General features: G+C 42.1%; 1 protein-coding gene and 1 long non-coding RNA gene across 3 annotated transcripts in view; both read right to left on the bottom strand.

Annotated features, from left to right (window-relative positions):
- pip5k1bb (phosphatidylinositol-4-phosphate 5-kinase, type I, beta b) overlaps nucleotides 1–23,664 on the bottom strand; it is a 35,080-nt gene extending 11,416 nt beyond the window's left edge. Inside the window, exons 1-7 of one of the 2 annotated variants that reach the window (XM_085787007.1) lie at nucleotides 23,458–23,664; nucleotides 12,142–12,244; nucleotides 11,946–12,014; nucleotides 11,200–11,330; nucleotides 8,382–8,499; nucleotides 5,501–5,653; nucleotides 4,210–4,509 (exon numbers count right to left, since the gene is read on the bottom strand). In XM_085787007.1, the coding sequence (XP_085643133.1) occupies nucleotides 4,210–4,509; nucleotides 5,501–5,653; nucleotides 8,382–8,499; nucleotides 11,200–11,330; nucleotides 11,946–12,014 (771 nt within the window). In that variant the 5' untranslated portion in view covers nucleotides 12,142–12,244; nucleotides 23,458–23,664. The remainder of the gene's footprint in view (nucleotides 1–4,209; nucleotides 4,510–5,500; nucleotides 5,654–8,381; nucleotides 8,500–11,199; nucleotides 11,331–11,945; nucleotides 12,015–12,141; nucleotides 12,245–23,457) is intronic. The other variant, XM_085787008.1, reaches the window with a different exon arrangement.
- A 1,828-nt stretch (nucleotides 23,665–25,492) lies between these two features.
- On the bottom strand, nucleotides 25,493–26,576 carry LOC146981609 (uncharacterized). Its single transcript, XR_015036648.1, has 3 exons — nucleotides 26,218–26,576; nucleotides 25,636–25,665; nucleotides 25,493–25,552 (listed from the first exon to the last, which is right to left on the bottom strand). It is a non-coding gene; the product is annotated as an uncharacterized LOC146981609 (long non-coding RNA).
- Between the last annotated feature and the right edge of the window lie 375 nt (nucleotides 26,577–26,951).

Here is a 26,951-nt window from a genome sequence, read left to right as displayed (position 1 = left end):
CCTGTCTTGTAATAGCTATAATAATGTCATTTAAAAACAATTCAAAACCCGCTTTCCTGATTTCTCTCTCCGTGACACAGTAACATAATCATTAAGCTTCACAAAGCAGTACTGTGTTATATTACATTAGATTGTACACAGGCGCCTAATAAAATTGAAACCCAAGGATAACACATTTAATTTGCATATTGTGATCTAAGATGTACACATTCACATTTATGTTACACTTTTCTGACAGTAAACTGAATATCTCTGACTTTTACCAATTGATGGGACAGAACAAGACACTACATCACCAAGGGCCATGGAAAATTATGATGGACATTTTTCAGTACAAGCTGCTATTTTGTGCATCAAATAATCAGTAGATTTATCCTAAAGAAAATAAGACTGGCTTGCGGTAAATACAGTGTAGTGTAGTGTGAATGTGCTTGAGGATACTGTTCAAGCTTTGCTGACTTTCAACTTCAACAAGGTCACAGCCTTGGTCTTCTGCAAGCTGAGAGTGAGAGAAGCCATTGTTATCACGGGATCACGTGGCGGTGAAGAGGGCGAACTATACAGTAAATGGTTGTTTATGATTGGCTACACTAGTTGCTACGCAAGCACATTATTGTCCTCCTGCCAAGCAGTGCGCATGCATTGTCAGAGTCTTATCATTTCTGCTCTTGTCCATATCTGAAAGGATTTCCACCTTAACTGCGCTCCGAGAGTGTCTTCATGCCAAACACGTGCTGTAACTACTGTTAAAATTAATTTTATTATTATTATTCATTCATTTCTTTCTTTATTACTGCTATCACTACTGTTATGACCACCATTTACATTATATATTATACCTGAATAAAACACACACATACATACACACCTTGTTCGCACTTTGTATGTACATCGATGTATGTCCACCATGTTGTTTGTCTTGTATTTCACAATAAAAAGTAAAAAAAAAAAAACATGTGCTGTGAACAAAACTGCCTCAACAGCTTGACATCATCAGCATCACTATCCTCATTGTGTTTGTCTTACAGACGGCTGCTGTCACACTCATTCAACATGGCCGTGACGCTGCTCGGATCACAAACAGCCAGCACCAAACCGGCAACTCACTCAGTCCACAATAAACCCTCTCTGTCTCACTCAGTAGAGTTCAATATGAATTATTAATGCCTTGTGTTGTTTTGGCATTTGGGGAGTATCAGTGGAGCTGCAGAGTAATGGAGAGAGGAGACTTAAAATGGAGACCACACCCCTGTATTTCTCTACAAGTGTCCAACATGGAAAGATCTGATCCTCTCACATACAGTACATACTCCTCATCCTCTCAAATCAACCCTGACCTCCCTCCCGCATTACTGTGAAATGGAAATCACGTTGCACGGTTCTCTGGAAAAATAGCAGAAATTTATTTTTCAGAGGCCTTGGGACATGTACTTTCACAGGACAATTCCCCTCCACTTCCTTGCTCCCTTTGCATCCCTCACCCCCTGTTGCTTGGCTTCTGCCGACCCCTCCTCTGTGTTTTGGTCTGCAGCCTCTCCTGGGGTGACGGGGTTAGCTGCTTACTCATGGAAATGGATGGAGATTCTGCTTAGAGGAGCACTTTGCTTCCCGCTCAGGAGGTGAATGCAGGAAGCCACGACAATAACAAACTACACAGCAGCACAGAGTCCCTGACAGATGCTGTTAGCTGTTTAACACTATACAGTACATACACACCACAGTATACTTTATACATCCAGTGAGCACACACAGAGGGCTGTACATGCACACATAATATGTAGTCAGTGTATTCTGTTTAAGGTAGGGTTGTAAATATGTGTGTGTCCTGCCAGGTTAAACATTAAGGAAGCACTGACTTAGCAAGACAGGAGGATGTCATTCTGGCTGCAATCTTCTTAGGAAAACATTAAAAAGAAAACAGAGGACACTGGGAATGTCAGCAGATTGGTTAATGATGATGGGAAGGGACATAACCCGAGGGGATCACTTGAAGTATGTTTGTTTTTTAACAAAGACCCATGTTTGTTCAAGAGTTGGGTATCAAGATACTGTTTGACTTAGCAACAGTTGTTCACACCTGTTTGCACAGGAGAAGAGAAGAGAAGAGGAGAGAAGAGAAGAGAAGAGAAGAGAAGAGAAGAGAAGAGAAGAGAAGAGAAGAGAAGAGAAGAGAAGAGAAGAGAAGAGAAGAGAAGAGAAGAGAAGAGAAGAGAAGAGAAGAGAACTAAATATACGCAGAGCATCACACTCTTCATTACCGCTAACTGTGCTCCATACGCCATCAATCACCATATGGTCAAGCTTTTTCTATTCCCACACACTAAAAACTGAAACACTTAAGATGAAGCTCGTGTAATAATGGAAGTCGTTAAATTATTGGTTGAATGATGCCAGGTTTTCCGGGCCGGGGAGGTTGGCCATGCAGGCCCGGCCCGACAGAAACCTGGGTAGGAATTGTCTAATCCACATTACAGTAACATCCAGGTCTGATTCCAGGTTGAATATCAGGGCATAGCCTACGCCTTGGAGGTATTGTGTGTAGGTGTGTGTACTGCATGTGTGTGTGCGCAGCTACTGTATGTCAAGCAGAACAAATGGGATTACAACACACCGGGTTTAAAGCTCCCATCATTAGTCAGCCACTGTGAGGATAAAACACTTCAAACCAGTGTCTGAAAGCCGTATTGTCATCACCCAAAAGCCCAGTAGTCAAGTTGTCTTGAGAGAACAGGGTAGGTCACTGCACACTGTGAAAATTCAGTTAATCACCTGTCTCTCTTCAGTATTTCAATGCTTTGAACGTTTCTTAACTGGACATATCAGTTAAGGTTAACTAAAATCAAATGTGCACCGTGATAAAAAATAGTTTGGTTACTAAGCAGTAGGCTACATGAAGAGACGTATGTATCATAAGTGTGAAGTACAGCATGGCTACACTTTTAAGATACCGGTAGGCTATTCTATTTCAGGACAGTAGGCTGACATGCGTAAGCCAGAACTGGATCTTATGGGTCTTCTCATATCCTTCCAAGATTGTATATTAACATTTACTATCATTTTATGTTTAAAACAAAAGGACATTTTTCTTGCAAACTAGAATAATATTTTCATTTTTTTTTAAAATCTGGTATCCATCAATGGTTCTACAGTGAACCATCTAAGGAGAGCATGGGCCTATATGATACAGGAACTAAAACATGATAATGAAAGTCTAGACACAGTATCTGGGCTGCTGATTTTTTTTTTTTTTTTAGAGGCAGAGAACAAGGAAATCAGCGATTCAGCTCTTCTGTTTCTTCTATAGCCTGGAGGAGGCTTGTTCCTTCTTTACAACTGTGGTTTGCAAACATGTTGGCATAATATGAAAATTTCTTGCACATGGTCCTTAAATGTCCAAGCTGTTTTCAAAAACATTTGTTCAAACACTAATGCAATGCAGATAGACAATAGGATAATAAATGCTTTATTCCCTAATCTAACTGAGTACTGTTGTCTGTCTCTCAGCCTCAGTATGAAAATAGAGAAGAATGAAAGCCTTTAAACTGGAAGACTATCTTTGGATCAAGGTCTCTCACTACCAGGATCATGTCTTAATCATATTTGGAGAGCTGTCATGTCGTGAGACATAGCAGCAACGAGAAGGGAGAACAGAGCCTGGGGCAAACTGAGAGCTTCGACTGGACACAGTGGAGACACAAACACTTTTCAAACTTTACAGTCTTTTCAAAATATTTTATCCGATTAAAACAATTTGTGCCCTTCAAATATTTTGTCCTGAACTAGAACTCAATGTAGAGCTGATGTTCAAGCTTCCATAATTGGTTACAAAAATTAGAGGTCAAAGACGTCCCGTCAGCAGCTCAATTCCCAGGTTGAGCACAATCTGCTCTCTGCTTTCGTAGCCTGTGTTACTGTCCATCAGGGGCTTGGCTGCACACAGGTCAAAATGTTTTAGAAAAGGAATGAAGGCATGCAAATTCAACATGCATAGCCTTTTTAAGGAAAGTATTTTGATGATGGAAAAAAAAAAAGACCCAAGACTTCCTCATTTGTCTCACAGCCTGTCTTTAAGGAATGATAGTGATCTTCCTGCTCTGGTATGACTTTGCAATTTCTATGACAGACAGGGACGACACTAAGCACACATACACAGGATCACCACACCCGTCATGCACACACACACACACACACACAGCCGAGGCCACCTACCCGACAGTCCCTCTGTAGAGTCTTCATTAGGTTGTTGTACGTCTCCGCGTCAAAGTAAAGCCCTTCCTCGTGCATGTCCTGAAAGTCCAGATCTTTGTAGGTGGGACAGTTTTTTTCTCTCTCTTTCCTGGATGCCCGTCTCTTGTAGGTGGATCCCTTCAGGTCATATTTGTAGTGCATCTTGACAGAGCGAGGCAAGACATTGTTCATCACCACCAGTCGAATGTTGATGCCTCCAGACTGGATGCAGTATAAGCCGTAAAACTTAGGAAGCAGCGTGCGTGGATTCTGGTTTAAGTTCTGCAAATATAAAGAGAATATAGTGTCACACAGCAGGATAATTGTTTCACTTCTTAATACTTAAAATAGGAAGATGTGAGAAAAATGTTTGGCTCCTAATTTGTTGATGGCTAAATTTAGAAATGACATGGAAGTGCCAAAAATTCTTGGAGCAATGACTTGCCTGGCTCGAAAAGTGAATCTGTCCCCATAGACCATCATGTGTCCCCTTTTCATGCAGATTTTTAAAATATGAATCATCATTTAAATGTTATGAAGGTATTCATAACTGACAGCACGGCTAGCTGCTCAGTGTGTAGCCACTAGCTGTCTGACACCTCAGTTAATTTGAGTTACTGAACGTGACCTCCCAGTTGTGTTGGTGCCGTCTGTGCTCCTGTTTTTGTGCTAAATAAAAATCTAGTATGATTTTATTCATATTTTAGCACTAATTAGCAGGTTAATGGTAGGCTATAGCTACTGCAATCACCATAGCAGGACTGCTCTCTTAGCTTTTCAAGTAGCTAATTAGCCAGTGAAAACTTTCGCCTTTTGTTGGCCTTCAAGCATAATGCCCAGATGCCCAGCTGTGCTTATTATGCTAATGAGGACAAATGCTTGCTACAGTTATTATACAATGCACTGAAGTCTAGGCTCCACCCATCTCGTTGCCTATTTTTGGATTACCAAGAAGTAAAGTGAAGTCAGGCAGTGAGTGGTGGGGTAGCCCAGTGAGATCCCAAATCGCTCTTCAGAGACCTATTCGTAATATCATTGGGACTTAAGTCCCTATATAGTCATTACCTGATAAATGTAATATCTTTTTGAGGATAAATGTGTTAGCAGCATTGACTTGACTGAGGCACGTCAATGCCATCGTGCCTTACAGCTGAAGCTAATGAAAATGTTCACTGCACTTCATGAATGTCACTTAAGCATCTGATAGTTGATCCGTTGAGTTATAACACTAAAAGGATTTCAGACCTCATGAAGCCATATTCAGTTATCTCACCATATAGTATCCAGGTAGCAATCTCTGGAGAAACTTGGCCTCTTTGTGCTGGACGGTTTTAATGATGAACTCATCATCGCTGGTTAGGTAGAAGAGAGAGCCGCTGGCCCCCGGGTTGGCCAGCTCAATCAAAGGCTCATTTACAAGGGAGTACTGAGGAAGGAAAAACACAAACAAACCAGCTTAACATTTCACATTAAACTAATTGAAAACAGCTCTAAACAAATAAACAGCATAACAGAAAAAAAAAGAAAAGACCAGTTGACGTTTTCATGGAAACTATGATGAAACAAAGATGCTCCACCAGAGACATGTTTTGTTTGTTTAGTGCTGAAAGAAGAAAAACTGCCTTTTGCTATTTACAGTAAGTCCTGTGATGTACCAGGTTTCGATACCACTACTTGTTTTCAGTTTTAAGGGTTTCATACACCATGTGGCTAAAATATGTACATCATAACATTACAGCCATTTGTTTGCTATGATAGCCTCCACACTTTGGGAGACAATGGGATCTGCTGTGTGTAGTTCTATACAGGTGAACACACTGTATTCTTAAATGAATGTGCTCAATCGATGGACCACAAACCCACTGCTAATTTGCACAGTCAATTAGTGAAACATCGGGGTCAGACGGACGCCAACACCTAGTTTCTGACCCAAATACGTTAATGCGTTCCTGGCAAAGACTTTGTTCAAGATCTTGTAACCTGGCTGCAGGGATTTGCCTCCATTCAACCAGAACAGGAGTAGTGAGGTCAGACACTGATGTCTGGCAATACGACCTGGCTCACATTCAGTGTCCCAATTCATCCTGGGGCGAGGGAGGGAGGCCGTGGTTTTTGTGCAGGCCAGTAAAGCTCTAACACAACAAAATGGGAAAAACAGTTCTTTATAGGCCTGGCTTTGTGATGTTGTAACAGAGTAAGGCTTTCCCTAAAACTGGAAGGCCGTGGTTTTCTTTAGTTGCAAAGACGTACATGGCTGTTCGCATGCTGCCATACACGTTTCACTGGCACGTCAGTGAAAGAAAGCAGGTCTCTGTCGGCATCTGGTTTATTGTTAGACAAACACATGTCCATTAATTGTAGAAGTGCTAGTTCTGCTTCACAGCGGCTAAGGGTAATAGGAGCGATTACAGCTTGTGCCTTCATCACAACATGGCAATCAACGTGCGAGAGAGAGAGCAGCAGGCTACAGCGTTAGATGTTAATCAGAGTGTTATGAGAGCAACATGTTCAGAGGAGAGGAGGAACACTGGAGGCATCCACTCTTCATCTCCAGAGACTCTTCCACTGATGACCATCTGCAGTTGCATCGACTTACCAGCAGTGATACTTTCAGCAGTTTCTTGCATCTGCATTTGGGAAATTGTGCGCGTGTGTGTGCACGTGCATGTGTGTGTGTGTGTGTGTGTGTGTTAACTCCCTTTTAATTAGATTGCTGTGTGCACTCTGTCTGAATGAATTCATCATCACCTCAAGGACATCAATCATGAGCACACTCTAAGCTTCTGTGCCTTCTGCCATCCTCCCTCTTTTTGCTTTGAAGTTACATTTAGTCTCCGTCTCCTCCAGAGCCCTTTGTCTTTCACTTAAACAGAAAACAAATTCGGCATTCAAGAACAAGAATGCAGCTGGTGGGGTTTTTCAAGGGCTTGGAGGCAGACAGAAAATAGGAAAATGCCGTCATAACACGATAAAGCCCAAACAAGATTACGCAAAATCTAATTTCTGTTCCAAGCAAGAAGCATAAGTGTAGGACATGGATGAATATGGCAACATGGTATACTCTGGTGAGCGGCAAATCAAATTAGCAAACAGGACAGCATGTGGCATGTAAATAAAGGCTTTTGAAAGGGGTTTTAAAAGGCATTGTGAGTATTATTACATCCAAGGGTGCAGTCAGAGTATTTTCACAGAAATAAAAACAAAATAAATTAGTTATTAAAATGGCCCTGTTAGAATCTCCTCTAACATGTTGCTGCCTCAGAGTTTCTCTCTCTGTCACTGCGAGTGTTTGCGTCTTTGACTCCTCTGGGAAATCACAGAATCAACTGCTGATTTCCTTCACCACTGGGAGCTGGTTAAAGCCGTCGTAATGAGGCCACGCTCCGTTAGCTCAGTCATTACTTCCGATATCGCCACGGCCCCGATGTTGTGCCTTGGCTTCACACTCCCATCCCATCTTTCTGCTGCACAGATGGTGCGTGGCATTACCCGCCCACTACTCAAAAAAAACCACACGTAAGATCCCGTCTTGATTAAGTATCTACTAAGGTGGAAAACTATAGCATTCAGTCGATGGGAGGAAATTCAAGAGAAAGACAACCCACAGGCCTCTGCATCCTCTTAATGACACCAATGATCATGTTTCTATTTCTGGACAGTGGGAAAATAACGCTTGGGTGTTCATAATGACAAATACTGAGCAGAAGTAGTGTGAGGTTCACCATGCAATATTTACATTTACACCAAAGACGTTTAAAATTACGTTTCATGTGTTGTTTGAGTGGCACCGATGAATAAAACTGCTTAAAGCAATAGCATCACATTTTGGAAAATGTGTTTATTCGCTTTCTTGCATTTAGATTGATGCCAAAGAGTCCTTTCCTCAATGCAGCATGACGCTATAAATAGTGGCCTTTTAGCTTAAAGGACAGGTGGGAATGGGCAGTCTGATGCCAACAAAATCAAGTTATCAGCACCTCTAAAGTCCAAGGAGGTGAGAGTGGAGGTTATGTACGGCCTGTTTTTTGGCCTGGGACAATGAGTTTCTGAGCCGACAACCATCCGCAAAAAATCTGGAAGTCACTGTAAAATTAAAGTAAAATGCCAAATATTTCTTTGAAGGTCAAGACCCAAAATCTACAAATTGGCCTTACCAGGTAGTCATCTGGTTTGATGCCAAACAAATCCCTGAAGTAGCGGAAGGCCAGCGGGGCATAGGTCTTGAAGCGGAAGTCGGGATAGTGATGAGCTGGAGTCAGGTTGCTTCCCTCGCTGGTTTGTGTGATGAATAACCACCAGGAAACAAAAACATAGATTGGTACATTAGATGAAGTAATCACACAAATATAAGGAAGGATAAACCTTCCTTATATTTGACATTACATAAGTAAAACATAACTGTGTTGTTGTCATCGACACAGATCGGTGCCCACTGGGCAACAGCAGGGGGAAAGTGTACCCTAACACCTCATCCTTGTTTTTTGGTATCTACTGTATTGACAGTTGAGTCCTGTTTAGAGTATCGGTAGGTCCTACAATGTGCTCCACCCATTGCCTCAGTGAAGTCATCAATGGGAGCCTCAGAGTCACCAGCATTGTCACAAAAACACTGGCCTGCATAGTGAGTTCCTCCCCTGGAGACTGTAGATGTCTCTGATTACTGAGGCTAAACAATACCAAACAACACATGAGCCCTGGAGAAAGGGCATTGCAAAAAGGTGAAAACACAAAATAACCTAATTTTTTTGTTGTCCTGACTGAACTGTGACACATTAATAGGCTTCAACAAAGACCAGCCCTGTTCTGCAGCCAGCCTAATACGTGCCCCACAGAAACATTATGACACTGGAGTAAGCACGCCTGACGAGGTTAGAGTGAGTCAGCTATCGAATCTTTTCATCAAATAAACTCTCGATGCAATCAATCCCCCTGACCCTAAAGCTACAAGAAGTAGGTTAATAAAGGTTTTTGTTTTCCAGGACACCTCTAAATCTGTTAATAGTATGAGAACTTGGAAGGTTTTCTGGGTAACAAGGCTACCGTGTTGTTGTTTTGTGTCAGGGCAGTTAGTCGCCGCTGATGTGTAACACTATACCTGTGATTACTCTACAATGAAATCTGACTGCTCTGTGAGGGCAACAACAATTACAATTATCTGTTATCAGTGACTGACAGTTGTGTAAAGGTAAGTTACGCCTCGCATGGAAACATGATAATTAACAACTTGCAGCACCTGGAAATGTTTCTAAACAGGGAACCTGTGTGTGCGTCTGCCTTAAGAAACTGTGTTTGTGTGGGAGTCGAAGGCATCTGCGACATCTCCAGCCATCCAAAACTAGACTGACAGGACAAACAACAGTGGGAAACCCCCAGAGAGAAGCAACATCTAGAGAAAGAAGAGGGGGAAGAGTGGTGAGATGGAGGGAGGCAATAAGAGCATCTGAGAGCTGTCTCCATCACTCAGCCACTCTCTAAGGATACTCTGTCAGTGAAAAGAAAAAGAGTGGCTTGTGTTTGTGTGCTGTTACAGAACAGAACACTTGGAGAAAGAAAATAATAAAAAAGGGAATGCTTATGATAGATACACAGACATAAAACACCCATTTTCTCTCCATGTTTTGTTTGTTGTGTCTTGTGCAATTTGTAGCATTTTCTTTTCTTTTTTTTTGCTAGTCGCCTCTCACAGTGAAAAGCCACCCGTACAGATGACAATAACTTTCATTTTATTTCACCATTATGTAAAAAGCGTTTGACATTTTGTGTATATTGAGGATGATGCAACAATCCTCACTGACTCAGCAAAAGTACAGCAGGGTTTTCCTTTTTTTAACTCGTCACTAGGGCTAAAACCAACAATAATAGCAGCTGAATGTTTGGGCTGTTGCTGAGGAGCAAGACGGTAAAGGGTCAATGTGTGCGCCAAGCCCAGGTTTGCATAAACCACACTGAGTTTACATATCCTGCTGCAGCATCTGAAAGGTAAACCACAAAGCATTTCCTGGTAGGAACTCTAATTCTCTTCCTGATCTCTTATTTGTTCTCTGCCTTATCTGTGTATTTGGCCACAGGCAGGATCAACTAGTTACAGTAATATAATATTTATCAGAAAACGAAACAATGAATAACAGGAATTTATTAAAACAGAAAATCCCAACTGAACTAGTCCTTAAAACTACAGTAATACACTATCTTGCCAGAAACACAGTGTGACATTTACATACATTGGCTTATTATAGGTATGGTATGTGACGTGTCTGAGTGACATCTGCGTGCTATAAGGTATGTGTGAACACATGAGTCACACTTTCAAAGAATTCCTGGGCTTGCTCTGGATTATATAAAGCGTTTCTTTAAGCTGGTGATGTAATTGCGAAGACAGCCCGAGATGATGGTGGGGCCGCACACTGACGTATGTTTTGCACTGTGGCAGTAAGAGACACACAGTAAGCTGATTTCACAGTTCTTGGCTGGATAATCCACCAGAATAGTTTTATCCCTGCATCATGACTGAGACAAGCAGAATTCACTTTACGGACAAATGATGACGGCGGCAGTTTGTTATAGCGGCATAATTAGTTTGGACTGGATGTCCCCGGACTGCAGTTTCCATTCAGCACGAGTAATAATAGATTTTAACATTTTTAATACAAGACCCAGACATATAATATTTGAACGGGCAGACGAGCAAAGTCTTAAGCCGCTTTCCATTCACTGACTTTGCAGAGTCAGGAAATTGTTGTAAGTAAAGTGTTAGCCCGCCACCACCTACACATGAAGCAGCTCTGTGATTCACTGGCTCTTGGAGACCACTAACACTGAGTTTATATGAAAGTCTTGGCTGTTATTATGTGCAAACTAACACATTGAATGAGTGCTTCCCAAGACGTATACATCATGGATGCCGTCTCACTGTGTATGGAAGCTGTCTGCGTTAGTATGAGTGTGTGTCTGTTGACTATTTGCAGCACTGACCTGGGCAGAAAGACGCTCTCCACCACATAGAAGTCTTGCATAAGCACATCTCTGTCAGGCTTGGAGGTGAGGTTGCCCACTGTGTAGCCTATGCCAAGCTGAATGGACCCCTTCAGGGCCGATGACGTGGTCTAGATGGGAAAATAGAAAAAACATCACATCAGTCTGGTTGTTCTAGCAGCACTGTCACTTGCTGTCCTTAATTAATTCAGTATTTAACTTGTAAAAAGTCCTGAGAATGGCTACCATGAAGTTCCATCTCTTCAAAATCAATAAAGCATTTCCTGTACGGTACAATTTTATAGTATAATTTCCAAATGCACATAGCCTAACTATTAAAAGCTCAGACACAAACATACTCTCACTGCCACCACAAAAACACCTTTGTCCAATTTTAGTCCCAACCTGTAGCTTCTGTGGAGAGTCTTGTAATGGTACCATGTTAAGAAATGCTGCCATGTGCAGTGACGTCTAAAGTGTATTAAAAAAAAACTAGTATGACCAGCACTTGACTGATCTCTGGCAGCGGGCCCTTGCAGAGGGCAGGACATTATGTGCTGTAGAAGGACATTTACAAGGACTCATGTGACTCACAAGAGAAGGCCTTTTGGATTTGTTGGCTCGAAATAGAGGCTTTCCAAAATAAATGTTAATGGAAACATGTTCACAATCGTCATAAAAGTAAAATAAAACCACACACAGTGAGGCTCTTGTATGAGCAGTTTTGTATGAGTCTTTTTTTTTACCTTCTTATATGTTTTCTCTCTGCTTGTGTTCCGAAGCCCTCCCATCCCATTTTCTGTTGTGGTTGACATCTGAAAGACACACAAAGTAAAGCCATAAAGAACAAACTGACAGTAAGAACGTTTAAAGATTGTTGTAACTTCTTTCATAGCCTACAATAAAACCAAATATGCTGAGAAGTCAGGACCATAAACCTGCCTTGCTTGACTAAAAGCCGTGCCTGACAAACAGCAATCAGGGCGACATCTCTTGATCGTCAGGTTGTGCAATCATCAGGGGGGTATGGATCTGTCAGGGGACCCTGTGCAAGAGAACAGGCACACAAAGAGTTAGTGTTATACAATAGGAACAGAAATTCAGGACATAAACACACGCATAGGCGTTGCTGCTGCAGAGTTAGGATGTGACAAACTGGGGAACATGTCCACTAACTAGCTGCGATACAGTTGTGCGTTGTTCATCTTAATGGCATCACTCTGTTAATCTCTGCCTGATAGGAGAGCCAGGCTATCCTTTCACAAAGTCGAACTGACCTACAGCACAGGATCTTTGTTTTGACAGTCACTTAGGACTCGTGAAATGTGTATATGAACGTAGAATAGAAATTAAACTCAAGGAAGGAATCAAGACTATCCTGCCTGTTAAATGCTTCACAAATGGCAGTAGTATGCACATACATATGTATTTTCTTTTTTTCATATTTCCCCTTTATTCCAAGCCATCTGTGCATGCAGGATAATTACCTCTCATAAAGGAGCAGAGGTACAGAGTGTGAAAACTGAAAACTGGGCGCTACCCAGTTTTATGTACAACCAAGTCATTACTGAACCACAAAAAAACAGTCTGTCTCATTTTCAATGTTCCCAATGAATTTTAACTGTACCACTCCTATTGAGGCTCTCTCCATCCTTCATGTTTTTTTTTCCAGCCCGATTTCCTCCTTCCCTCTTCAGAGCAAGTAAGGCAGCATGACATAAGTCAATGAAAGTGTGACATAACTGTGCCTCAGGAAAAAAACAGGGACACTGACGGGGAAGTGAGGAGCAAAGGCTTAGCAAAAAACCCTGGCAAAAACTGGGACTTGGTCTGATAAGCTCTGCAAGCCTGCAGTCACCGTAGCTGCTGCATATAAATGCACCTGCAGGTCTCTGAGCCTCGGTGCTACACAGTGTCGTTCTGCTTCATCAGCGCTTTCAGCACCGTGTCCTCCTGTCACCTGTTCCGTGACCAGCAATTACATCTCAGTCAAACCTGAATCCACTCCACTGGGGAGCTGACCTCTCGTCTCTATCCAATGGAACACTTATTTTATTATATTTTATTTTGAAAGTCTTATCATCAGCTATATTGGTAAGTTACGTTACAATGCTGCATTACTCGCCAAATATGCTGCAGATATGTTTAGAAATAGCCTTCACAAGGAGAAGAGCACATCTTCACACACTGATTCAGATATTAAAGGAACGTAGCAGACACTGAGTGCTTATCTTCAGACTGGGTCGTTATCTGAGCACCAGCTCCTCTGTTGCTATAAACACAAAGACGACACCAACACATGCTCTCAATCGCCCAACGGCATCTGTTTGTATTAGTCTGAGTCTTTGTGTTTCCCTCACGCGCAGTCACTCCAAACTTGTCAACTCATTCAGGATGAAAAGATTACATCTGGCAACGGTTTTGTGCAACCATAGCGGAGGATCACCTGGAATGTTGTTCACAAAACACAATACTGTCAATAATGTGTCATTAGCGGCAAATCTGAGTAATGAGGTGTTGGTCCACCTGAGCCATTGTATTGTACAACTGGATGTGTGTGTGCTCTGAACCTGAGGAATGTTAACAAGCCTTCAGAAAGGCCTGTCTGGCTGAGCCCTGCCCTCGGTGTCAGTGTTAAGGGGGATTGTTTGACTCTCTCTCTCTCTCTCTCTCTCTCTCTCTCTCTCTCTCTCTCTCTCTCTCTCCAACCCCCCTCCCTCCCTCCATCCTTCTCTCACCTGACCCCACAACCCAGCCGGTGCGATAACAGACTGTTTCCAGAACAGTCCATGAGAGGCCCGCAGCTGCGGTGAACAACAGCACGTCTGTTGTTGTTCACCTCACAACAAAAGAGAGGCAGACAGATGGATGGACACATGGATGAAAATGGATGGATGGATGGATGGATGGATGGATGGATGGTCCTAATCATTCACATCTTACCACTGTCAGATGCTCCAATTACAAAAAACACTGGCATACGTGAGGAAAACACGAAAAACGATGCACATATACTGTCCAGTGTTACACACATATGTAAGACAACACCCTGTGCTACAAATACAAAAGTGCACCGTTGGTAAATCAATATCTGCGGTGCACGCTGGATGTTTTAGGGTCTGGGAGAGATCCAAATGAGTAAAATGATACAGCTGATCAATAAAAATGACACTCTGTACTTGAGTCTAAATCAGATTGAAAACATTTAGACCTGGCTTGTGTGGAGGTTGAACTGAGCTGTTTTCTGTGAGAGTGAAGCAAGGTTTCATAAAGATATGATACATCAATGATAAACTGTGAAACATCGTGTCTGCACGATGCAGATCGGAGGAAAATTTCAATGGAATGAGGAAAAATCAAAATGTTAAGGTTGAATTTAATGCAGAGACAAATACACTGTACACAGACATACCAGCTGCCCAAGGAGATGAAACTGTTGCAACTGGAAAGTTTCTTAGCAAATTCTCCTCAGCGACTGGGTTAAAAACAGTCTTGGTCAGCAAAGTATTTCACATGCACTTTATCTTGCACTTGATAAATAAACCTTGGTTCCTTAGCTCCTGTTAGTTAGCTCCCTATAGTTTCCCTTTCTCTTTGAGCAAGTCTATTCCAACTCATCCACACGCCCTTGTCAGAAACTCTGCCACCCTTCAAGCAAACACTCTTGAGTGCAGATCAAACACTGGCTCTCAAACCATATCTCCCCCACATTTTCAGAGATATTGCCAAGGGTACCAGCCAGCCCCCGTGGAAGTCAAATAGCCATTCTGTAGCCAAGAAGTACTGGCAAGGGAATATGTTGCCGAGAGCAGACATGGGCCGTCTGGTATGATAAAAATGCAGATCCAACACATCTGAACCGTCAAGAGGTCTAAGTAGCAGCGGTAATCATGCCTCACTGATTCCAATGAGCAGAGCAGCGGAACAAGAAATAATCGTAGCTGGAATAAACCAGATCAACCAGCCACACTACACATCTCATACACAATTTATAAAGCATTTTACTCTGTGTACTATGATCTTGTCCTCTTGCCACCCTTAAGTGGCAAAATAAAAACAGAAATTCTCACAAAAGAGGATTTTCAAACCATCTCACCGTGACATCGGAGGTGCTGCCAAGTCAAGGCAGTCCATGCTGTTTCTGTCTCCAGAACACAGATACTACATATAGGCTCCTGCTTCAGTCCCAAGATACTATTGGATTACTGCAGCAGTTTGGAGACATAATGGAGAATCAATAGCAGAGCAGCAATGCAGAGCACCGAGGACCAGACTGCTGCGCTTCCATGACCTTCATGATCCCAGACTGTGAGATGTTAGATAAGCACAAATATCTGGATTTGGGTAAATACAATCAAGAAGATGCATGGGGGAGTCAGCTTAGCTCGGCCTGTGGCGGATCGGCTTCATCAACTTAACTGCTCTGATCCTTGTCTGCGGCTCACACAAACTCTTGTTTTTCTTTGCATAAATATCTTTTCAGTGTGTAAAAATAGTTTATTCCCGCGCCACGTGCAAGATAAAGTGCGTGCTAACAGATTCAAAACAAACTTCAGTGTGTGCGTGTGTACTGTATGTGGGGCAGTAGTCATTATCTTTCTGATGCCTTGTGTAAACACTTGTTCACTGTTTGGTGTGTCAGTGTGATTACATAATTGGCTTAGTTACCCCAACCGTGTAAAATAGTTGCTTCGGTGAAATGTGCAATGTTCTGTTATGAATAATGCGGCTGGAAAACAAACATCTAATGTGTGGGCTTGCCGCCAGCAGCAAAAGCAGAAATGATCAGTCCTATAAATGACAATGAAATGTCGCCCTGCGCTACCTCAAAAAACCTTCAGATCTATTCCCCTGGCTCCTGTGGATATTTCAAGAATGTGTTTTGCTGGCAGACAAATAAAGGAGATGATGCAGAAGGAGAGGGAAGGGACTAGCACTGTCTTTGTATAAAATGAGCACTCAAAAGTACATTGAATTCAACAATCTCAACCAATGCACAAATACAGAGCAAACAGAACATAAAACACCACGTTTCTACATGTGCGCTGACACATAAACAGTCCCACATCTCAGACATTCACACACCCTCACCGTTCTGCACCAGGTGAAGCTGTAAAACATCAGCATTGTGTTATTTTGGCTGGTTCTCGGTGCATGCTGTTCCATATTTCACTGTATTCTCTGAAGGTGCGTTTGTTTTCATCCTCACTCTGAGGGACAAGCTGTACTGCAGCTTCAGAGCAGCGTCTGTCCACACCAAGCACTATGCAGCACTGCAGAGCCAGGGTAAAGAAGTGTGCGAGTGCATGTGTTTATGTGTAGATGTGTGTGTGTGTAGCCTATATGTCTAAACAAGACTAATAGCAAGCATGCAAAAAAAATGCAATGTGATGATTCATGCATGTAATGTATAGTGATGGAGGAATGAGCTTGAAAATACAGCGATTCATGTTGAAACAACATGACGTAAGCGGAGAAAGGACAGAGAAAACAGCTTCTCTGCATCACGGTGCAGAACGTACAGTGTGTACAAAGCATAACATCCCACTGAATCTGAAAACTTCAGTGGACGCAACCACTGTGTATCTGTGAGATGTGTCGCTCTGATTTGACACCAACAAAGAGAAAACAATGGGTGGGAGATGAAAGAGGGGGGCTTTGACCTTTCAGATGTGACATAACTTCCCTTGCGGTTTCTGCAGCAAGACCGTACAATACCACATGTCCAGCTTTATTGAGAGGAAACCTCCAGGATAGCAAAGAGTTTACAACCACACTGATACACAAAAAGAGAGTGAATAAAATTCATTTTCTAAGATGACATGAATACAAGAAGCCCAGTGAAGAGGACTGGGCCTGCGTGTTTGTAATTCAGAGAGTGTCTCACTCTAGTTCCACCCTGCATGAGAAGCAGCGAGGAGGAGGTCGCCCTCTGTGTCCGGAGAGTCACATGATCCAACTGAGGGAGTGGGGTGGATGGGTGGGTGGGGGGAAACATACAGCTGAGTATATGGAGAGAAAACAAGACAGAGGGAGAGCAGGGGTGCACGGAGAGTCCAGCTATAGAGGACGCCACACACAGCAGGATTATTATATTCAACCACCGCTGGTATCTGCTACAGTACGTCATAGAAAACTGAAAGAAAGAGATGTGTCCGTTGCAGCGAAGCCCTGTTTAGTATTACTCAGCAAGGAGTCCAAAGGTCCTCTTACACTTCTTTAAGCCACAGGGGTGACAGGCAGATTTATTACCTTTGCATATCTCTGCAGATACAATTGACTGCATTTATTACTCTCAGAAATGTACAACGACGGGGGTGAGGGAGTGTGTGGCGTGGCGTGGCCCTGCCTGTACTGATATGAGGTCACAGCCTGCTGAAAGTAAAGAGAAGGGATTTCATGTTGCCAGCTTTCTGAATTCTTTAACTCTTTTCTCCCACTTGTTTGTCTTCACCCACTCCTTCATGATTTCACTTTGTCATCTCTCCCTCCTACTCGCACCCTACAGGGGCCCCCGAGCGGGCCTCCGCAAACTTCATCATTACCAGGGCAGGAAAGTGGGAGGGGGGGGTTATGGTGTGTGTGGGTGGGTGAGGGGACTCTCAGCAAGGCCCAAACAACAACAAGCAACAACAACAAACATCACAACCTCCAAATAATCTGAATTCCTGCGAGGCTGCCAACCTGTCCCTCTGCCAGCAGCCTCCAGCCAACCAATCATTACACAGAGAACAATTATGAGCCAATCAACACTGCAGAACTCCTCTCAGAGAACTCTTTTTTTTTGCCTTTTCAAAGGCTGGTGCTGACGTGCCACAGGGCCAAGGAGGCGGGAACTCCCCATTGGAGGTCATTAGGATCAAAGCGATAATAGTGGGAAAAGTCTACATCCAGATTCAGACGCTGCAAAGCAAACAAGGAGCATTTAAAACATCCCCCCACAATGACAGAAGTAGACAATCTTCTCACGATTAAAAGAACTCTGTACAAACATGAAATCAAGATAACGGTGTACTAGAGAAACATCTTTAGCTGTAGGATGTGTGTCAGGTCAAGGTGTCTTGATATCTTGGCTCTTTAGTTCCTGTCAAGCGGTCGCTACACTCCAGTCCTATCCCAATATCATTGTCTTGCATTTATGTCATATTGTACAAAGCATAATTATAGTGAGCAACCAGATGGGAAATAGCATAAGAATTAACTGGATTTTGGACTTTGGACATTACTGTTAGAAAAACAGATTTCTAACAGAATAAAACTAATCTTACCACTAATCAGTTTTTAGTTAAAGCAGAAGTAAGTGGTCCGGTCGTTTTCGCTAATGCTGCGTTCCAGGCAGGCTTTTGAAATCGTAAATTACAGCTTCAAGTCACAACTTACGACTTTGTAGCGTTCCAGGCAACCCACTCATGTTTTTCCGACCTGTTTTACCGGTGAAAGTCACTATAACGGCCACTCGTAACTTCCGACCGGAGAACTCGTACCAGATCGAACTGGTACGACTTCACGGTCGGAAAAATACGAGTTTCCTTGAACGCACCATAACAGTCCTCGTCCCTACGTCGCCACATTCACGGCGTCCCTTGGCTGCACACACAGCCCTGCATGCCGTTCTCTCTCCTCATTGGATAAAAACTGTAGGATACGATAAATGTTTTCTCCTCGGCTCAGAGCAGAGCAGAGTGACTGACAGACCCGTGTTTCGGTCCAAACACTCTATGTAAGTGATTGCTGTCGGAAGATATAACTATTTAAGACTTATATTAACACAAATAGCCTATATCACTTACTTCTGCTTTAAGATACTTTGAGAGGAGCTTTAAACTGTAGCTGATTCTCCTGTCAATGAACTGTTACAAGGCTGTAACAAATGAAACATCTCCAATCTGAGGTTGTTTCTTTTTTTGTTTTTTTGTTTTACTCCAGACTTCAGGAAACAGGTCATGAGCCATAGAAGATGTAATACAAGGGAGGGTTTTTAAGTTATAACTCCCCATGACTACAGGAGATGAATGACATTCATGTGTCATTGTTGGAGCACCCCTTACATTATTCATCAGACTTTTTTTTTTCTCTTTCAGTGGGAGCAAATGAGAAAACACAGATGTATCACTGCCATTTCAAAACAGGTTGTTGACTGTGTCTGCCAATAAAGCAGAAAAACTTGTACTTTTACATAAACATGACATAACTTTATATTCTGGATCATATAAACAAATCACAAAAACACTATATAAAGGTTGTGACTGTAAGGAAATGATTGTCATGTGTTGACAGTTTATAGGCTGTGATGTGCAAATTATGTGGGGGGATATTGACAAAGGTGCAACCAACGCTGATCTCAGTACTGATGATAAAAGTTAATTATAAAGTCCTGACTAGGTCCTGGAGGCTATCAGTGGTGCTGTGTGAGGTATGTGCTGACATGAGGCAGCCTGGCTGACGAATGAACACAAAGAAAGAGATAATAGAAAGAGAGAGAGAGAGAGAGAGCCAACAGCCCGCTTAGATCGAGGTGTAACTCAGCTGTCTGAACTGAAGTGTGGAGGCAGGTCAGCAGTGTATGTGGGTCAAACTACCCACTGACATGTCTGAAGTATACTGTGAAGCAAATATCCTATTCATTAGTGCTCTGATTCATCGAGGAAGTGTGTCTGAATCTTTCTTTGAAATATTGTGTGAATATTGGCTGCCCCGGTTCGAAACCGCATCGAGTGGCCCTGTACTCCATTTCATTCCCCCTCTCTCTGCCTCCCCGTTTTCTGTCTCTCTCAACTGAACTATCTAATAAAGGCATGAAAAGTAAACCAATATATAGTTAAACAAAATTGTATGACTAAAAACACCAATCATGCTAGTGAATGCCTCACAGATATAGATCATTTTAGATCACTGAGATGATAATTTATCTCTGTCATTATCAGTGTATGTGTAACAAGAAACTAAAATACAGAAATACCAAGAATATAACAGTGATCATTTAGTATAGTGTCATCATTAGAGCTATAAAATCTCAAATATCTTGAACAAGCTCTTCAGTCAAAAATGTTTATACCATATGATCATGTTTAAAAAAGATGGCCAGTAATTTAGACTCTGAACCTGCCTCCACTATAAATCAAATCAGATCACATCTACTATAAATTGACATTTTAATGAGTGTGAATTGAATACTTTCTGTTTTGAATGACTCATTTAGAAACTGATTAACCACAAAGGTGGTAGATTAACCAATAGAAGTAAAAGGTAATAACTGCTAGTTCCCCCGAGGCCTGACAATAAACAGCAGAACGCACAAACGTGCTGTTTCTGCATCCAAATATGTATGGCACATGTGGTTTTTAGCCTTTCTTACAACCAAACTGAATGAGAAAACAAGAAAACGTTTAGTTGACATGGTGCTAAATAACCCGAGGAGGCGAATTCTGGCAAGAAAACAAACAATCTTGTCGTGCTTGGAGTTCACTGCAGCCGGGACGAAGCATTAGCACTTGGGCCTGGAGTAAAACTGTAGACGGTAGTAGTGAGAGAGGATCCTCCGAGAGAAGAATTAGAGTGGGTGTAGTAGGAAGAGAGTTCACGCTAAACAGACACAAACATTATGAGGTGCCAGATTCCATTATCAAAACACAGAGAAGCTTTCTTCTTCTTTTTTTAATCAGATTACCATCTTAAATGTAAGTGGGACTAACTAGGGGCCGCACCCCTGCGTGCAGACACCAGGCACATGGGTCAGACATGAACCATTATCAGGAACGAGAAAGTGCTGAGAACTACTGTTCAGGGCACTGACTTATGTAACTGTCTTAATAAGCCTCATATGCCTGTTATTTTGGTCCTATCACTGCTCGGATCCCATGGTACAGTAGTGCACAGAGTGCTCTTTGACCCAAAATCACAAGACAGCACTAAAAACCTTACAGTTGTTAATCGTTGCGCTACCTCTTCCAAGCAAGTTTATACAGTCAGAAAAGTCAAAAGATACACTAATGTTGGTTTTAGGAAAATGTGCCCAGCTATTTTGACCCAGTGTTATTGATTACACTTCCAGTCACTTCAGAAAGAACATGACCCGCTACAGTAAAAGTCCACGAAGGGAAAAGAGCAAAGGGTCAAAAAATTAAATATGACGTTGACGTGTCTTGATAAGGTTTTGGCTCTGCAGTGCTGTGGCACTTCTGCTGCTACTCAGATGGAAAATATTACATAATGTGCAGATGCTGCTCACACAGACAAGCAACATATCAGTACAAGGGCAGTGTGCAGCGCAGCAGAAGAGCTCAGGTGTTATCCCCAAAGAGAAAGCAGGGGGATTTGCATGAGCCATTTTCCCTGTCAAACTTCCTCTGCGGCAAAACTGACCAATGTGGCCCAAGCTGAGGCTGATTCCACTGCCTCCCAGTCAAATGAGCAAAAAAGAGCAAGATCATAATGGAAACCACAGACTCATATGCCTGTGTAACACCTTTGCCCCCCTCCCTAAAGTCCGACTCCAAGCCTGTCAGATTTGCATGATTATTCATTTTCTCCCAACACAGGTGCACACACACTATGATCCAAACTAGTGACAACTGTGTGAGACTCTAATCTTTTAAAGATATTTTAACATGTGACATGTATCACCTGTTATTAGACTATAACACGACAAGGATCACAGGGCAAAATCAGGCCCAGAATGGACCAGTGGCATGTCGCACTTCAGCCGACTGAACCACCAGGTCGTCCTGTGACCAGACGTTTTGAGCTAAGACAGTTTTCAGTTCAACTGAACTGAAGAAAAAGTTTTAAAATATGACAGTTCTGTATGAGAAAAATACTTAATGAATTGAAAAACAAATCAGAAAACACTGAATAATGTGCCAAGACTTTTCATCCCTCATTGTAACAAAGCAAACTTCCCCCCTCAGACACACATGCATCATTTTGTCTATCAAAATCCTGTATTATGTCAATGGCTCGGCAGCTGAACTGCCACTGAATGATAACCAGTGAGTCCAGATCATTCTGTTGTTGAGCTCTCTGTGTGCAGCTTCCCTCCTCACTCGTCAGCTCACAATCTCACAGGACAGTACAAAACCTTAACCAGATGCACTGATGAAGCTATTTCACAGTCACAGCCCAGTGAATCTGTTGGTGGTGGGATGGGTCAGAGTTGGAGAATCATTAAGAGCCTGGATGCCAAGTAGCAGCAGGAGAAAATGTAGCAGCTCACTGTAAAGACCAGTGTTAATGTGATAGATACCGATGCCAGTAAATGAAAGGTTGGGCCGGGCAGAGCAGCTTCTAATTATGTACCCACATGATATACAGAAAATCTGTCACCTCCGCTAAAGATTAGTGTGTTAGGGAGATATAGTGTATGAATTTCTCACTTCCTATTAGTCCTATACACAAGGTTAAACCGAGCCATGTTCTCCATCTCCACAGTGATCACAATAATATCTAGACACAAATTGGTATTCAAAGCAGTTTTGTTCTACACTCATAACCTTAAGGTCAAATTTCCATTTAATGACTCTTACCCTTGCTGTGTTACACAACCTTCGACATTGCTTGCCTCATTTCCCATCAAACTGGACAGACTTCTAGTTTCACATTAAATGTGCAAGGCAGAGTAGCATCCTCAAATTCTAAAAAAAAACAAAAAAAAAACTCCCCATTAATTAGAAAAGAGCCGCCACAATGTAAATGTTGACACAGCAAACAGCAAACACTTGTGACTGTCCAAAAGCTACACTGTGGCACAAACTGATCCTGTCTGGCTTGAATTCATTTGGACAATAACAACAGCAAGAATTTCATTTGAGTTTAAGGGTGAACTTCAAGATACCCCTCAACCACCATCACATCCAATTCATTCAAATGTAAATTCACTTACAGGCTCCATAAAAAAAAAAATTAAATTAAAAAAAATCTCATATATACAATCTGGCCTTCTGTCCTTTATCCAATCATACATAAAACATATTCTGCATTGTATTATTCCAGCCTCTGTGCTGTAGGTCAGGTGAGTTGTTTTTTGGTTTTTATTCAGGGAGTGACACCCTTGTTTCTCAGCAGGACAGTGAACAGCTGGATCACTGGCTTCGGCTCAAGCGCACAACTGCAGTTTTTCACCTGTCGCGACAACAACAAACCTGAGAAGTGACACTCTGAAGCACGAAATGTCACAGTATGCCAGGTGTTAATCTTGAGTGTCAGCGCTGTAACATACGATAAGAGCAGCCTATGTATTTCACATGATGCCATCAAACTCACAGATGTATTTACCACCCAGTCGTTTTCCTCTCAGTAGCCGTGTAGAAATTATGTTTCCCTCAGAGTGGCTGCGGCGTTTCTCTCCTCAATCTGGTAGTCCTCCACGACCGATTAGGAATAAAATACACAGTGTTTACTTCCACCACAGGCAGACTGTGGACAACTAAAGAGTCACTCCTCTACTGCGAGCAGCAAGAAGCTCTGTGTGTCTCCGTGTCGCTGCCCTGCCTCTTTACATAGTCTACAACCGTGCCACTGCCACTCAGTGCGCCAATGGGAAGAAAAATGGAGCGCAGCTTGCGCACGCCCTCTGCAGACAGACCTGTGCAGGAGCAACAATAAAGATGGATCTAATTTAATTACCCGAAGGGTAGTCTGACAATGAATCTGTTTTCTCTTAGAAATCCTTTTTCATATTTTTTCCACTAATTTTTGTTCCTGTGCTGCACGAATCATGTGTTTTCATAACTCTGACACCAAGTGCAACATAATCATTTAGTAACTTGTGCTTCAACTAGTTCCTACACTTTTGGATTTTTTTGAAATTTGTATTAACTCCACACACATAAAATACAAGATGTACATAAAGTCAGTGGTGTGCACAGACATTTTGGGGGACAGGTACTCAGTGAAAAATAAGAGGGTCTTTATGCAGCACATGGAACGGCTGGCTGCCTTATTATAGCAGCGTGAAAAACATTATAGGCACATGTTGCACGTAATTGCATATTTATTTCATTATGTTACTAAAATTACTGTGTCAAGAGACTATGCATTGGAAACAACAAAATAAAGATAGCAGTGCCATATTGTGCAGGGTGTCTATAAAACAAATAACAAATCAACACTTTTTAAAAAAAAGTATTTTTGCCTTTATTCGATAGCACAGTGGAGAGAGAGAGGGGTAGACAGAGATTGGTGGTGATAAACGAAAACAGTTGGAAGAAAACTGAAGATGAGAGGCTGGAGATCCATACAACATACAACGACATTCAGGCTCCATGGTGACACTGAGTAGGAAATTAGGAAAAAGCCTCCGTCATCCAGTCCAGGAGTATCCCTAAGGTATAAAAAGTCACATTAGAGAGAGTATAATTTCATTTACATTAGCACATACAATGCTGCATATTTAACGTTCACTAACCTCTCAGGGCTATGCATCTCCATCATGTTTTCAGCTGCACCAGAGTACAAGTTCATATTAGACATTGGGACATGTTGGTAATGTTAACATTATAACGTGAATAAAGTACCTTTATCCAATAATTATTTCAATCACCTGCCATCCTGCTGATTTTGCTCTCTGTTTTGTCTTCTTTTACGGAGATGTACCAGCAAAGCCAAAGTAGCCACAGCCAGGCAAAGAAGGATAACCGCCGGGGCAATGAGCACTAGGTCAGTAGAATAAAGAGATCTTATATTCAAGATGATTGTACAAATACAAAATAAATACACACAGTAAAATGTAGATCTCACCTGATTGTCAGCATTTTAAAGATAAGCAAGTCCTGGGCGTAAGCAAGAAGATAGAGAAAGGCAGAGTAAAGCAAGTTTGATTAGTAGCCATAAGCAATTTTTTTTTTTTATTGAAAGATGCAGGTTAAAAAAAAGTTAAAAGGAAGATGCTGATGTTAAAGGTAGGGTTGGAGATCCTGGAAAAACGGTTCTAGCAGGCCACATTTTGAAAATACACATGTCAAATGCCCCTTTCCTCAGACTTCTCTCCTAAGCCACGCCTCCAGAGCGCAGGAACACGTAACGCTTGTTCAGCTTTGGGTTCACATCAAGGTGAAGCCGCAAAGGTGCCTTCACAATGATTGGATGTTGTTTTTACAGGATTGCCCATCCCACAGGTGACTGACTTTTTTGTGGAAAAAGCATTTAATTAGGCTAATTGGTTGCAATCGGAGTGTGAAGAGGATTTCAAACAATTTTGTAAAAAAAAAAAAAAGCTCCAGAATAGTTCTCCAACCCTACCTTTAACAGCTGCTTATCCAGAGGCAAAATTACTGATGTTCAGAACAGAACCCACCGATTCTTTGCCTTTCAGTGGATCCCACTTCTGCTGTGATGGATCCCACTTCTTTCGTGGTGTCTGGAGGAAAGAGGAAAATGGCAATGATCAGTGATCAAAACAGGGACGATGATGTAAAGTGTTTATCTGCTGGAAAAGCTTACCATTGGTGATATTACAGATGACGTTGTTGACTGGTTGAGAAAACAAAAGAAGTCACAAAGTGTTATCAGAACATTTTGAGTAGAAATACTTCAGAGAGAATAGAAACTAATCTGGGGCCTATATTGACAGCACGGGTGTTAGTGAAGAGTAGGTCTACACAGAAAATCTGCAAAAAGCAACAGACAAAGAGTTTAACAGTTGATATGTGGGGTTTAATAGTGATGGGATTTCAAGCAGAGGAAAAAGTTTTCAGACTGCGCCCTCTGCTGAGTGAACTCTGCAAGAGCAGCACAAAAACACAATTCTTATTTACGTAACACCACACAGTTAACAAAAAGCTGGAGAAGGGATATATACACGACACCATATTTCCTCCTCTGTTGAAGTACACCTATTCTGTTTTTTGTTTTTTCAAACTAGCACTGCTGTTTACTCAGGTTCTGGAGCCAACATGTGGATGCTTTCACACCTGCATCAGAGCAGGTGCATGTGCATGATCCAAATAAAAAGGAATCTACTAGAAAGCTGGCTCATACAGAGGGCCTATGGGGACTTTAGAAAATGTAAATAAAAGTAAATACCTGTACATTCCTCGCCTCCAATATGACCTTCCTTCCCTTCAAAGTCACAGGGCTCAGCTGTATCAGTGGTGACGAATGCTCGACCATCATGCTGGCAGACAGAGTTGGGTGAAGGTAGGCGACCTGCACAGTCTGGAATATGAACGTGATCTAAGACCGGGACGTCATGGTGGCAGAATACTTCAGTCACACTGGCAGCACATCCTGGATCCTTGCAGTAGTAGGACACAGGTACATTTCCACCTGTAACACATAACATACCGTATTTATGAAATATCACAAAGTTTTTATTTTACCATTGGGTTGTTAGCCTGAGAGGTTACCTTGGTCTCCTGAGACTGGAAACCACTGCATACCAACAGCCACCAGCAGCAGATACAACCCACGGTCTGCCAAGACAAAAACATAAACTACAGTGAGGACCCTCTGATGATTGTGTTTAAAAACTGTTTGAATCATCAAACTTACTGATCATGTTGTTAGAGGTGATTTCGCATGAATGAATGAATGAATGAATGAATGAATGAATGTTTATTTCGATCACAGCATCAAAATTTCTACAAAACAAATTCAAGGTAGGCTAGTATATATAGCTGGTTCGAAAAGGGTTGCGGCTGAAGCAAAGCTTATAGCTGCCACACCCTCGTTTCTCATTTCATTATAAAAACCATAAGCAGTCTGATCGGAATGGCGCATATGCATACACACATACACACATACCTACACAGTACGTC

Source organism: Trachurus japonicus, chromosome 9, assembly GCF_045865225.1.
Source record: "Trachurus japonicus isolate A0001 chromosome 9, Traja_1.0".
Classification (NCBI taxonomy): Eukaryota; Metazoa; Chordata; class Actinopteri; order Carangiformes; family Carangidae; genus Trachurus; species Trachurus japonicus.
Note: the sequence above shows the minus strand (reverse complement) of the source record. Positions and strands in the feature narration are given on the sequence as shown.